The sequence below is a fragment of the Haliotis cracherodii genome, unplaced genomic scaffold (genome assembly GCF_022045235.1).
Source record: "Haliotis cracherodii isolate W230 unplaced genomic scaffold, xgHalCrac1.p SCAF_6, whole genome shotgun sequence".
Classification (NCBI taxonomy): Eukaryota; Metazoa; Mollusca; class Gastropoda; order Lepetellida; family Haliotidae; genus Haliotis; species Haliotis cracherodii.
In genome coordinates, this window is record NW_027266319.1 from 64,708,509 (window position 1) to 64,722,021 (window position 13,513).

General features: G+C 41.4%; 1 protein-coding gene across 2 annotated transcripts in view; it reads left to right on the forward strand.

The window, feature by feature from the left end:
* The window catches only part of LOC139445074 (nicolin-1-like), a 31,079-nt gene extending 17,925 nt beyond the window's left edge, over positions 1-13,154 (forward strand). The window contains exons 6-8 of one of the 2 annotated variants that reach the window (XM_071226155.1): positions 4,181-4,231; positions 9,709-9,813; positions 12,055-13,154. In XM_071226155.1, the coding sequence (XP_071082256.1) occupies positions 4,181-4,231; positions 9,709-9,813; positions 12,055-12,096 (198 nt within the window). In that variant the 3' untranslated portion in view covers positions 12,097-13,154. The remainder of the gene's footprint in view (positions 1-4,180; positions 4,232-9,708; positions 9,814-12,054) is intronic. The other variant, XM_071226156.1, reaches the window with a different exon arrangement.
* The last annotated feature ends 359 nt before the right edge of the window (positions 13,155-13,513 follow it).

A 13,513-nucleotide genomic window follows, 5' to 3' on the forward strand; every position in this document is an offset into this window, starting at 1 on the left:
TTTACTTTTTATTTGCTTCAGGGCAGGTTTGACAATATTCAGACAATATACTGTAAACAGGGAATTTTTTGCGACCGTTTTATTATTGCGAGTTTTGCGAACGAGACTCAATCGCAAAAATTAAAAACGCAAAAATAAGTATCTATAATACATACATACTTTGTTCATTGCAACACGTCATCAAATGTTGAAATCATCAACCAGAACCACAAGTTTAGTCAATAAGTTAAAAACACAAATGAATGCAGAATGGTCACACAATACATCACAAATGACAGTGTAAACAGACCAATTAGTGTCACTGTTGCCTCACAGTAATCCTGCCTTCTCCCAACCTTGCTTGATTGCGTCCACACAGGAAACAAGCCATCTTGCGTGAATCGGTTTCATGACACTGGTCAACTTTCCGGCCAACTCAGATTAACTAGCTTCGGAGAGAAGCTGTCTATTGTTTGGTAATCGAGGTGTCATCTCAACGTGGCAACTCGCAAAAATATCTCGTCGCAGTATTGTCTTTGGTGTGGTATTCGCAATATTTTAACGGCGCAGAAATAAAGCTGTTTACAGTACATCATTATCATTGGGCATCATATCACATATAAAACATCATGTTTACCTGATTGACTAGTGTGCTGCAGCCTCGGGATTGGTAATACTGTTTGACAGTTGGTCTTGATATACCATATTCGACATAATAAGCGCCCTGCTCTAATAAGCGCCCACGGCAATATTTGCTAATATATTGGCTAGTGAAAAATCCCGATTGGCACCCCTTCCGATTGATCAATGAACACAAGACTTATTTTTTCGCGAATAATACGCACTCATGTGTTATATGCACCCTTAATTATGGGCAGTTAAATTCTGGAAAAATATATCTGTCGTACATAAACATTTCAGTCTGTCAGCATAAACCACAAAATTTATCTTTCAACTCTGTTTCTAATAAGAGCTCCTTATTTCTAATTTTGAGAGCGACCTGGGCGCTTATGACGTCGAATACGGTATTTGAAAAATATGAACATTCAATAACTTGTTTTTTTTGCATGTATGGCGCCAAACAAGAGATCTGAGCAAAAGAGTGTCATAAGAAAATGTATTGCTGCTGTTATAAGGGACATGATGAATATTTTGTAATGGTACAAAGGGAGGTAATTCTTGTGACCACCAGCCTTGTTGGTTTTTTCTTTGTGATACATGTACTGTCTATAGAGGTTAGCTGCAGGTACTGTCAGTATTTTGGTTAGGTTGTCATGGCTGAATAGCCTGACAAGACCCTCATCACCCCATGCATGTTAAACTAGGATGGAAGTCATTTCAGTGGGTTTGGCTCTTTTTTGGCTTTGAACTGAATGACTTGTCTCCAGTTAGTTTCAGTTGTAGAATAGTGCATTTTTATCCTGCACAGCCTAGATGTGATAGAGCTAGCATATGAGGCACATTATATTAAAAAATTAATGTTTTTTCACTAGCGTCAGAAGGAGATCTGTCTTGCTGTACATATATATGTTTTAAGTTTTTACAAAATGGAATGTTCATGATCCAAACTGAAGTTTTACAGGTCCACAGTGAGATGCCCTACTGAAAAGTTAGATATCCCTATTTCACTGCCGGATCCATCTACCCTCCACACCCAGACCCCATGCTTCACTGGCAGCACCCCCCTTCCCCCCTTCTCCGCAGCCAGACCCCCTACTTTAAAACAGGCACTAACAACTGGAAAACCACCCTACAACCATCTTCCCGAGGCAAGGGAGTTAACTGACTATAAAAGTCAAGTTTCCACCCTTGCAGAACTAGGCTGGTATTATGGGGTTACATTTTGGCTGGACTAACGATCAAAATTGCGCCCGAAATTGAAATCCGGTTCCTAAACTGTCGTGCAGATTTCGTTCGATTGCAGGATTTGCAAAGCATGTGCACCGCCAACTCGTTGTCAGCAGATATTGTCCAAATCTTTCATATTTTTTATCAAGGTGCTCACTTGATTTGATGCCTTTCGCTATGTAAGACCTGTTTAATCACGATATAGATCTTGATTATTGATCAGATCGGCACCACCATTTTGTGTGAAGCAAACGCAAGTGATACGAGAGGTGGAATCTGATTGGTCCATAGGAGAGGCTTAGAAGGGACATAACTGGTAATAGCCACTGGTGGTGCTACGATCGAGCTCAGTAATTACTGCCTTATGAGTTCGGCAAGGGTGGAAACTTGACTTTTAAAAGTCAATTAACTCTCTTGCCTCGGGACGATGCCCTACAACAAAACAAGCACATTCCCCACCATTATAAACCTATTCACTGGGATCGCTATTAATTAAGAGAATTCTTTCTATAGGCATTAAAACCTATTGTGAGGTTTTATATTCCAGTCGGGTTAAATCTCATAAACAGGGACGTTGTAATGTCCCTTGGATTTTATATAATATCCCAGGGATTTTATAGGATATTCAAGTCATATTTGCTATACTATCCCAGGGATTTTATATAATGTCCTGGGTATTTTATTAATGTAACGTCCGTTCAGATTGTAACATGTGATGAAATGTAAAATCAAATGACAAATGTTTTCTTTATATTCCCGAGGATTGAACTTGCAACCTTCATATCTGTATCCCAGTGAGTGTACCACGAGGCTACAGAGGTGTTGATAAGCCACACTGGTTTTTAGAATGTCCTTTTCAAGATCCGTACGCCAGCAACAGATATTTTACACGCGTTTCCTAAGGTTCATGGAAAGTATGTTCGAAACATAAAAATGTTCATAAATGTTGTTTTAAGTTTCTTTTTTCGGTTTATAGGCATGGAAAAACACTTTCCCTCGGTTTTGGTAGACAGAGCATGCCCTGGGGGTCGGGAAAAACCGCGAGGGCTTTGCCCCCTTGGTTTTTCCCTCTCCCCAGGGCATGCTCTGTCTACCAAAACCTTGTAAGTGTGTTTTCTCCAATACATATGACATGTCCATTGTGTGCAAGGCATTAGCCCTCCGGAAACAAGCACTACCGCCATTTTCAGTCTAAGTCAAAGCAGTTGCAATGGAAACTTGAAAAATAAGTTTTTCATAAATCCCAAACTATCAAAAGGCAACAGTTCATCACTCGACCTATCTATGTGCCAAGTTTGGTTAAGATATCTCTCATGGTTTTGAGTTGCTCTGGAATTGTGACGGACAGACAGCACCCATTCCTATATCCCCCTTCCACTTCGTGGCAGGCATAATAAGGCATCCAACTCTACTGCAAGAGCTCCCCTATTCAAGGTTTAACAGTAAGTCCTACTCCACATTCCCCCTTGACTCCAAAGTGAAACCAACATACATGTATTGCAAAGTAAGACCCACTGCTGTTCAGTGAGACCCACCTACTGCAAAGTATTATGCCCCTCACGTCACAGAAAGATTTTAAGAAAGTTATTCAGCTATTTTTTTTAAGATTCCTAGGTTCACATGTACTGCAATCTCATTAAAATCAGATCTTAGTTTTCGCTGCCGCTAAACAAAGATCAGAGGACATCCCATTACGGGTCATGTCAGAACGACCTTTCACGAACTCTGACCGACCACTGAAATGACTAACAAGAAGTCGACATCAGCCAATTGATAAGCAGCTTTCTCGAGCTTCACGGCACTCGTTTCAACCTGGCGAATTCCATTTCAGACTACGCTTGAAAAATATGTTGACACCGTTCTCGATTAAGATTTTGAAAACTGACCAAACGAACATTCCGGAATGTCTAATATATGGTTGAGATTGTATTGCAGTGCTTCCCACGTACTGTGCAACGCCTCCTCCGTTCAAATGTTTATCCCAACGTAAGCGAGAGATTGACAATAATTTTGATGGAATCAGTCGTACGGGCTGTGAGGGTCGTTCGGAATACCCTGTGTTAACGTTTTCGAGGTTGCATGATCAGAAAACACATTCCAACTCTCACTTTCACGATCTGGTAAGCGACGCTTTGATTGGTCGGAAGAAAGGTCGTTCTGAGGTGACCCGTAATGGGATGTCCTCAGATCTTTGTTTAGCTATAGCGAGAACTGAGGTCTGATTGTAATGAGATTGCATGTACCGAGGCAGGGTTTCAGGAAAACACCACACAATGCAATATATTTGATACCGGTATCAGTATTCACTCATTGATGAAATATCACAAGGGCACTGCATGATGTTCACTTCCAGCCTTCACGACGACCTCTGACCCCTGCAGCGTCAGGGAAGAGGGGTGATGGGGTAAGAGTTCCCAGTGCCTCCCTCACAGACCTAGTTAGTGGCTTGTAGACAGCTGCATCCACCATCCCTAGCTCTAGTCAGTAGACAGCAGCTTACACCACCACCATCCCTAGCTCTAGTCAGTAGACAGCAGCTTACACCGCCACCATCCCTAGCTCTAGTCAGTAGACAGCAGCTTACACCGCCACCATCCCTAGCTCTAGTCAGTAGTCAGCAGCTTACACCGCCACCATCCCTAGCTCTAGTCAGTAGACAGCAGCTTACACCGCCACCATCCCTAGCTCTAGTCAGTAGACAGCAGCTTACACCGCCAGCATCCCTAGCTCTAGTCAGTAGACAGCAGCTTACACCGCCACCATCCCTAGCTCTAGTTTCTTGCTTCTTCCCAGTCACATTAAATTGATTAATGTCAGATCTGTAACTCTGATGTGATGCCTCTTTGGACGAGATCATACAAATCCTCCATGGAAAGTCACGCCAGGTGAATCCTGAGCTTTGACTTCGAAACCTACCAAGCTAAATGAAGCATGTGAGCCATATCAGCTTTCTAAAATAATCCATTTTTCTTTTCTTCACTACCTCATTTGGAAGTTTTGATTTTAACAAATTGATACCACACAGACCACAATAATTTGTTCAATGATATACCTTTTTGTCTATAGACGCCATGTACCCCAAAAATGACAGATAAATATCAACAATATAATTATTATTAATTTTCGGGACTGTCTTTTTAAGTTCATTATACAGTATGTGACTGTCTTAATGCTTCAGTCACTCATACAGGGAATATAGAAGCCTGATGGTGATTGGCTGATTAGAAGTTAACCTGATGCAACCTCCTATGGACGGGTTTCAGCCATAGAAACTAACATTTTTAGTCCACTAGTCCTTATAATGATAACATATAGTAAAATTCTTAAAAATGGTAAATTTCTACTCGTCCTTGTGATATCTTAACTATTGGGCAGTTTGGCAAGGACTACAGGACTAGTGCCAATTTCTAACGCAGGGTTTTCAGATCTTCACCCAGAGAGGTATCATATCAGAGAAAAGATCTGACTCTCGTTCCACCAGTAAGCATTCAATCGCTCCCTGATACTATTCTCCATAAAACAAGCTAAGAGAACCCCAGTACTTTCATATGACACGTGGGGGCACGGGTGGCCCAGTCGTCTAAGGCGCCGCTATTCACACTGCAAAGTTGCGTCCCTATGATTGTGGGTTCGAATTCCGGTTCGCACCGATTATGTTTCTAAGTTTGTCAGCACCATACCCGTGCTCGTGGGTTTCACCAAAGTGGTAAACGTCTGAGACCTGCATCACTTCGGGCTTTCCTCCCACATTAACCTGACACGTCGTGATATAACTGGAATACTGTTAAAAGCGATGTTAAACCCAACTCACTCACTCACTCATATTACACTCCATGACAGATGAACTGTAGTAGTATGACCATGAAAGCATCGGGTTGTCCTTAACTTTTTTTGAGTAGTATATGAGGCCTGTATTGCTGAAACTGTGCTGGGACGAGTCCAAATTTACTACCCGGGTACCCACACCCCTATTACCCGACCCTACACGGGTACCCACTGTAGGTCTCAAGCGTTGGGAACACAATGTCTAATTGGGAATAGTTTAACTGTTGCCTTGGCAAAAACTGTTTCGATACATGTATGAACCCAGAGACAATAACAGATATATGGTCTCTTATGAAACAATCAAATCATGCGTACGCTGATGTTTACTGAAGCTTTATCTTTCCTCAAACATATACAAGTCAAAAGGAATGTTTGCATCATCATAAAGAAAAGGGAACATTAGCGACTTGTAGTGTAACCACTGAGCTCTAGTGAGTTTTTGTCATTTAACAATGTGTCACGTGACTAACCACGGGTCTGGGTATTACTTAGGGTACCTGGGTCCTACTCAGGACCCGTCCGACCTGGGTACCCGAGTTACCTGTCCCAGCCCTACAGCAATGGTGTCTTTAAGTTACCCACAAATGTTTTATTTTTAGACATGGCAGCCTTTTTGAAAAAGTCCTCTTTAACTGTTTTTTTAGAAATCTTTATGAAAAAATGATAAGTAGTAAGTGTGTTGTATGCCTGAGTGAGAGAGTGGTGTTTTATGTCGCTTTAAAAATATACATCTGACACAGCCTGTTGGTTAATGTGGGAGGAAAGCCTGAAGTGATGCAGGCCTTAGACCTATACCATATAATTTGTGCATGGGTATGGTGCAGACAAGCCCAGGTACAAACAGTGAGTGAGTGAGTTTAACAGCATTCCAGTTATATCACGGTGTGTCAGCTTAATGTGGGAGGAAAGCCCGAAGTGATGCAGGTCTCAGACGTTTACCACTTCGGTGAAACCCAGGAGCACGGGTATGGTGCTGACAAACCTAGAAACATAATCGGGGCGAACTGGGATTCGAACCCACAATCATAGGTTTCTGGCGTGCCCAAACTCATGATCATTGGATCCTGGCCCATCAAGAGGACATAACTCTGCACAGCGAATCGCAGCGCCTTAGACGACTGGGCCACCCGTGCCCCCAGGTACAAACAGAACAAACCAGGATTTGAACCTACAATATTAGGGATGCAGGACTGTTACTGCTTTCAAGACCACCTCCGTGGTCGAGTAGTAGAGCGTCTGCTCGGTGAGTGAAAAGTTGTGGGTTGGATTGCTGGCCACGTCATATCAAAAGACATTAAAAGAATGTATTTGTCGTTACCCTGCCTGGTGCTTGGCGTTAAGGGAAAAAACAAGGACTGGTCTGCTCAGAGAAAGTATACTGTGTCTGAGTGGGGTATTCATGTTAAACTGCGACATGGTATCTCAGTGGGCTAGCACTATAAATCGGCATCAGTCCGCACACACACACACACCACTTCATGAAAATAATGAAAGTTTCACATTGAAATGTATCAATGCATTAATTTTTTTGGAGGTATCTTGTTTTTGACATTAGTCTGTATTCAAATTTAATGTTAATGGACAATTAGTGACACAATTTATGTATACAATGGGTTGCCAAGACACAGCTTAAGAAAAGTCTGTGGTACAAAGTAAAAATCAAAATTCACTTGCATTTCCTTGTGCCTTTTCTGATAAACGGCACCCCAATACGTGGATCCAACATTCTTGTATCGATACTAGCGCCATACCAAGAAATACGAAGAATCAGAGAAATCAGGCTTAAGACGACTACATGCTGGCCAGACTTCACAAATGCTTGCCAATGCTTTTAATATCCACATGAAAACCATCTACAGCTTACAGCAACGATACCAGGGCTCTGTTCCACAACGCGATCTTAGCACTAAGACTGTCGTAAGTCTGTGTTAAAATATGGAAGTTACGATCGTCTTACCGCTTTGTGGAACGGGACCCAAGTCTTTTGTAGCATGATCATTTGTTGGGCTGCATTTTGGCGACCCATTACATCCATTTTTTGTCATTTTTTAGTCGTTAACAATAAATTTAGATACAGATTAATGTCAAAAATGAGATACCTTCAAAAAATGCGTTGATATTTCAATGGAAAACTTTCAAGAAGTATTTTCATGAAGTGATGTTTCTTTTGCTGTTCAGTATACTAGTACATATTTTATATGTGTTGTTTCCTGGTAACCATGTACGACTTTTCTGATCTCATACGAAAAATTAGGTCTGGTCCTATGTTATATGGAGGTGTGTGGTCATGAAAAAGTGTTACATGCATTTGGGTGGTGCCAGGAAAAGATGTTACATAGATGGAGGGTCAGGAAAATATGATACTGTGCTATAAGACCAATCCCGCTGGTCCCATCCTATAATAAATGACCAGTCCCTTTTTAAAATTCTTCTTTGTATCCACATTTTGGAAAAAAATATCAGAGAACAAATATTGAAATGTCTGTAGGCAAATTGGGATGTAGGTACAAAGGGATTGGACCATTCATAGTAGCAGAGAATAAACATGTACCGTATTCGACATATGAGAGCCCCGCTCTAATAAGCGCCCATGGCGGTATTTGCTAATATAATCCCAATTAGCACCCTTCCGATTGATCAATGTTCTCAAGACCTATTTATTCGCGTACAATACGTACTCGTGTGTTATATGTACCCTTAATTATCGGCAATTAAATTCTAGAAAAATATATCTGTCGTACATAAACATTTCAGGCTGTCAGCATTAACCATGAAATTTGTCTTTCAACTCTGTTTTTTTCACCAAAATAACATTCTAATAAGAGCCCCTTATTTTAAGAGCGCCCTGGGTGCTTATTACATCGAATACGGTATATAGAAAAAGTACATAGCAAACAATACGCACAAGACTGAGAAGACGTTGACAAAGCATTATGCACAACACACCTTACACTTGTGGAAGTGTTGTGTAATTTGAATTACACACTCAACAGTGTCAAGTTTTGAGAAAACTGAAGCAATGCTATGAACACAATGTTCTTCATGGCCATACAGGCAGCCTCCGTGGTCTAGTAGTAGAGCGTCCGCCCAGAGAGCGGAAGGTCCAGGGTTCGATCCCCGGCCGCGTCATACCAAAAGACTTAAAAGATGGTACTTGTTCTTACCCTGTCTGTCTCTCGGCATTAAGGGGCTAAAACAAGGAGTGCTCGGCTCAGAGTCAGTATACTGTGTCTGAGTGGGGTATTCATGTTAAACTGCGGCATGGTATCTCAGTGAGCTAACACTATAAATCGGCATCAGTCCGGATTGGTACAAGCAGCCACACACACACACACACGTGCATGCACATCGCTACACCAGTGCAATAATCTTGGACGCGACGTTAAACCCCATTTCACCTCACCTCACTTCATGGCCATACACAGACACTAATCCTGTGTTGTCTACCAGGAGTGGTCCACCTCGGGGCAGTCGCTCTCGTCTTTAAAATAACACCAGTCATTTTCAGTTAGAAGTGAAAATAATGGGAGATCTTTTTCCACTAATAGTACTAACGATGTTCACGGTCTACAACTTATTTCAATTCTGAATACCACATCACAGAGTTTGGTGACAATCTAAGAACTCTAATTAAAAAATTGCACTGGCAAAGAATCCAATGATGGGTCAATTCTACCATGGAATAACTGTAATGTCTGTGATTCTACAGAACTGAACAAAATACCTCGTGGTATCTGAGATTCCTGTTTCCTTTCGTATTGGTAATCTTCAGAGTGAGAGTTTAGAGTTGGGTTATGAACTGTATTTCTGATCAATGTGTTTCAGTATATTACCAAGCATGTGAATATGTTTTATTTGTAAATATTGCAAAATGCTTTATGATCATGAAATTTGACTGTTTTTTGCTATTTTTTGTATGTTTTAATTTTTAGAAATTGATGGCTGTTACCATGGCTACTGGACCTTGTTGGTTGTTTGTTGATGCAAATGAAGGATTTAACTATTTTGACTCATCATTGTGTCATTTTAGTGATGCAGGATGTATTTGTGTTACAGGGCGTGCCGAATCTGGAATCTCTCTCTGCGAACCTTCAAGAGTTGTGGGCCTTGGCAGAGGTGGTTTCAGCCAATCAGACAACAGTAAACTTGGGAAGATATGAGGTATTTATAAAACTACGAATTTTAAACACTGTCATGTTCATTGTAGCTTTCATGTCATGGTAAAATGCTTGATAGTTTGTGATCAATCTTTTTAAAATCAGATATTTAACTCCGATACAATAGCTCTCTGTGTGAAGACCTGAGGGGACCGCCATAGGTCACATCAAGTGAAGCTTCTAATCAACCTAAATTTACAGAATCCTTTTAAGGCCATTTGTTTTTTACTTTTTCTTGACATTTCAAGATAGTAAGTGGAAAATTTGTGATAATGATCTTGAAATTTCAAGTTAATAGTTGAAATTTTAAGATTAAAACTTGAACTTTCAACTTATTATCTTGAAATTCTAACGTATGTATCTTGAAAGTTCAACTTAGTATTTTGAAATTTCAACATAGCATCTTGAAATTTCAAGTAGTATAAGTTGAAATTTTAAGATGCTATGTTGAAATTTCAAGTTATAATCTTAATAGAAAAAAAGAAGTGGCCCTAAAAGGCTTCCATAAAAATTAGTGTTGCAGCTTCTAAGTTCTCAGGATGAGTGAGTGAAGTACCGGGTATATCTGATTTCTGTATCTTGTAAACAAATGTAATCAGAGTGTTCTGAATGGCAATAGTGATAGCCATGCTGTTCTGTTGCCATAGATATGCCATAAATCCTGTTTTCCTGTCATGGCATCAAATGCTCCCATCACACCAAAGTAGTTCTATCCCGTTCTACCCCGTTGTAAACAAAATACTAGAACGGGCTGTGATCACGGTAGAACGCGTAGTTTGGCGTAAAATACGATGCTAGTTCGTTCACAAGCAGTCCTCAATACGTCTATCTTGTTCTAATCTCATTCTTAGCCAGTCTACAGTCCTTTTGTATCCAATTCAGATCGTGTACAAGTGCCCGTACTCCTCATCCCGACAACGTTTCGAAGCAGTACGAGCACGTCCGTAGCCGTTCTCAACCTGTTCTTAACCCGTTCAACCTCGTTTTACCTCGTTCACAATACGTCTAAGCCAATTCTTACTAATTCTAAACCCGACCAACTCGTTCGCAGTGATGTCCTCATCTCGTCCGAAGTGTGTGTTATTCGCGTCCCGGCCCGACTCCTATGGATACCGAGCGCGTTGTAGCCAGTCTTCATTCAAGTTCAGGGCTCCGAGCCTTACACATCATGCCTCCAAAGAGCAGTCAAAGTGGTCGGTGTGCACACGTTCTGAAATTTACGTCCGACTGCACCACGTCGTAACATGTCCCTAGTAGGTTCAAAGTACGGCAATTCCGTTTGTAATACGTCTTTCTCGTTTTAAGTACGTTGTCAATCCGACTAATTGCAGAATGGGATGGACAGGCTAAAATTTTTAGCAGACTCAAAGTTCTCGAGCACCCTCCCCGTTCGAGCCCGTCCATGAATTTGTAAAAAGACTGTCAATAGTTGCTACTACGTCCACTACGTTCATACACAGTTGAAGCCCGTTCGACGACATTTTCACGAACGTATTGACTAGTTTGGTGTGATGGGGGTATAAGCAGAATGTGTACTATTGAGGGTTTATTTCTGTTCTGTTGCCGTAAGCTGTTGCCAAGATCAAAATTTGGGTCAAGAACCTGTACAACCATTTAAATTGGGCAGTCAAATTTCACCTGGTTCACCTGATGCGACCTTCTATGTAGGTGTCCTCAGATGTCGAGAGAGAGAGAGGTATAATATCAGATCATCCTCTACATCTCCAGGGCACACATTTCGGTAAACCTACACTAACCAGGCCTGGTCCCGTCCACAATGTTTTCGGGATCTTAAATTATGTGGCCTTAATTTCTTTCAGCAAATTTGATTGGCTATGCTACTAGGTCTAAAGTACCAATCAGAATGCGAGTTACAAACCAGCCTCAATGTTGGGTTGGCGATATTATTAACGTAGTGGCCAGCCCCATTGATTATGATAGAGTTTGCGAGAAATTCAACGTTGAAAAACTGACATACAAAATAAAGCCCTCAGAAATCCCTCAGTGGCTTGATTTCTAGACAGTATGAGTTACCTCCCTTACTCATTTTCTTTTACCTTTTCTCGACATTTGATTGGTTGGTAAAATGAAAAGCAAGGGCAGGTATTTTATGATCTCGAAAAACCTTGCGGATGGGTCCAGAAATATAGAGGATATGTAAAACTAAAAGATTGGTGTAGGTGGTTTTTTGCACATATATTTGTGATTTGTGACATGGGTTACCTCCCTTTTTTGTTTTCTTCAGGTGGATGGGTGTTATGACATCAATCTGTTGTCGTACACATGACCTTACAACCACTGTGTGATTCCTGACACCGCTGATTGACGGACCAGCTTATTTCAACACTAATGCAGTGTTGGACAAATGATGTCAACATTGTTGAAATGACAGATGGTACTGTGGAGCAGACAACATGGATACTGGATTTCCTGTCTATTCAGTGATCATGTGACAAAGGACACACAAATGGACAACATGGCCACTGTTTAACTAATCGTCAAGTGATCCCGATACCTATATGTGACACAGTTCTGTATAGTATGGTGACATCTCAATAAGTGAGGTGAGGTGAAATGGGGTTTAACGTCACGTCCAAGATTATTGCACTTATATAGCGACATGCATGCATGTGTGTGTGTGGCTGCTTGTAGTGGTCTGGACTGATGCTAATTTATAGTGCTAGCCCACTGAGATACCATGCCACAGTTTAACATGAATACCCCACTCAGACACAGTATACTGACTCCGAGCCGACCACTCCTTGTTTTAGCCCCTTAATGCCGAGCCCCAGACAGGGTAACAACACGTACCATCTTTTAACGTCTTTTGGTATATGCGGCCGGGGATCGAACCCCAGACCTTTCACTCTCTAGGCGGACGCTCTACCACTAGACCACAGAGGCGGTTTCTCAATAAGTAATTTTAGCCTACATCCCCTGATTACTAACTGGTTACTGACAGAGAATAGAACACAAGGGTGTGCAGATAGGATGTAATATCTTTAGCTGTATAACATGTGCTGTGTCACGTGATTAGCAGCAGTGAGTATCGTGGGAGATGTTGAGGACAGGAAAGTCAACTATTAGTTTCATAAACACCATGGAAGGGACACCACGACTTGAAGGCCACATGACAAGGAATGGATAGATGGATTGTTTATGTCATCTGCCTGAAAATGTGTTACAAGTCTCTCAAAAGCCTCTGAGTATAACAGTCTAAACCCTGACCAAGAATGCCATGTCCTCTACTATGATAAGTGAGTAGGCTGAACCCTGCTTTGAGAAGTGTTTCAGTTACAATAGGTGGCATCTTCCCGAGGAGAGGGAGTTAACTGACTATAAAAGTCCAGTTTCCACCCTTGCCGAACTAGGCTGGCATTATGGAGTTACATTTTGGCTGGAATAACGAGTCTGTGCAAAGTCCAATCAAAATCGCGCACCGAAATCGAAATCCGGTTCGTAAACTGTTGTGCAGATTTCGATCGATTGCAGGATTTGCAAAGCATGTGCACCGCCAACTCGTTGTCAGCAGATATTTTCCAAATCTTTTCATGTTTTTAATCAAGGTGCTCACGTGATTTGATGCATTTCGTGATGTAAGACCTGTTTTATCACGATATAGATCTTGATTATCGATCAGATCCTCCTGACTGGGCGCCACCATTTTGTGTGAAGCAAAAGCAAGTGATACGGTAGGTGGAATC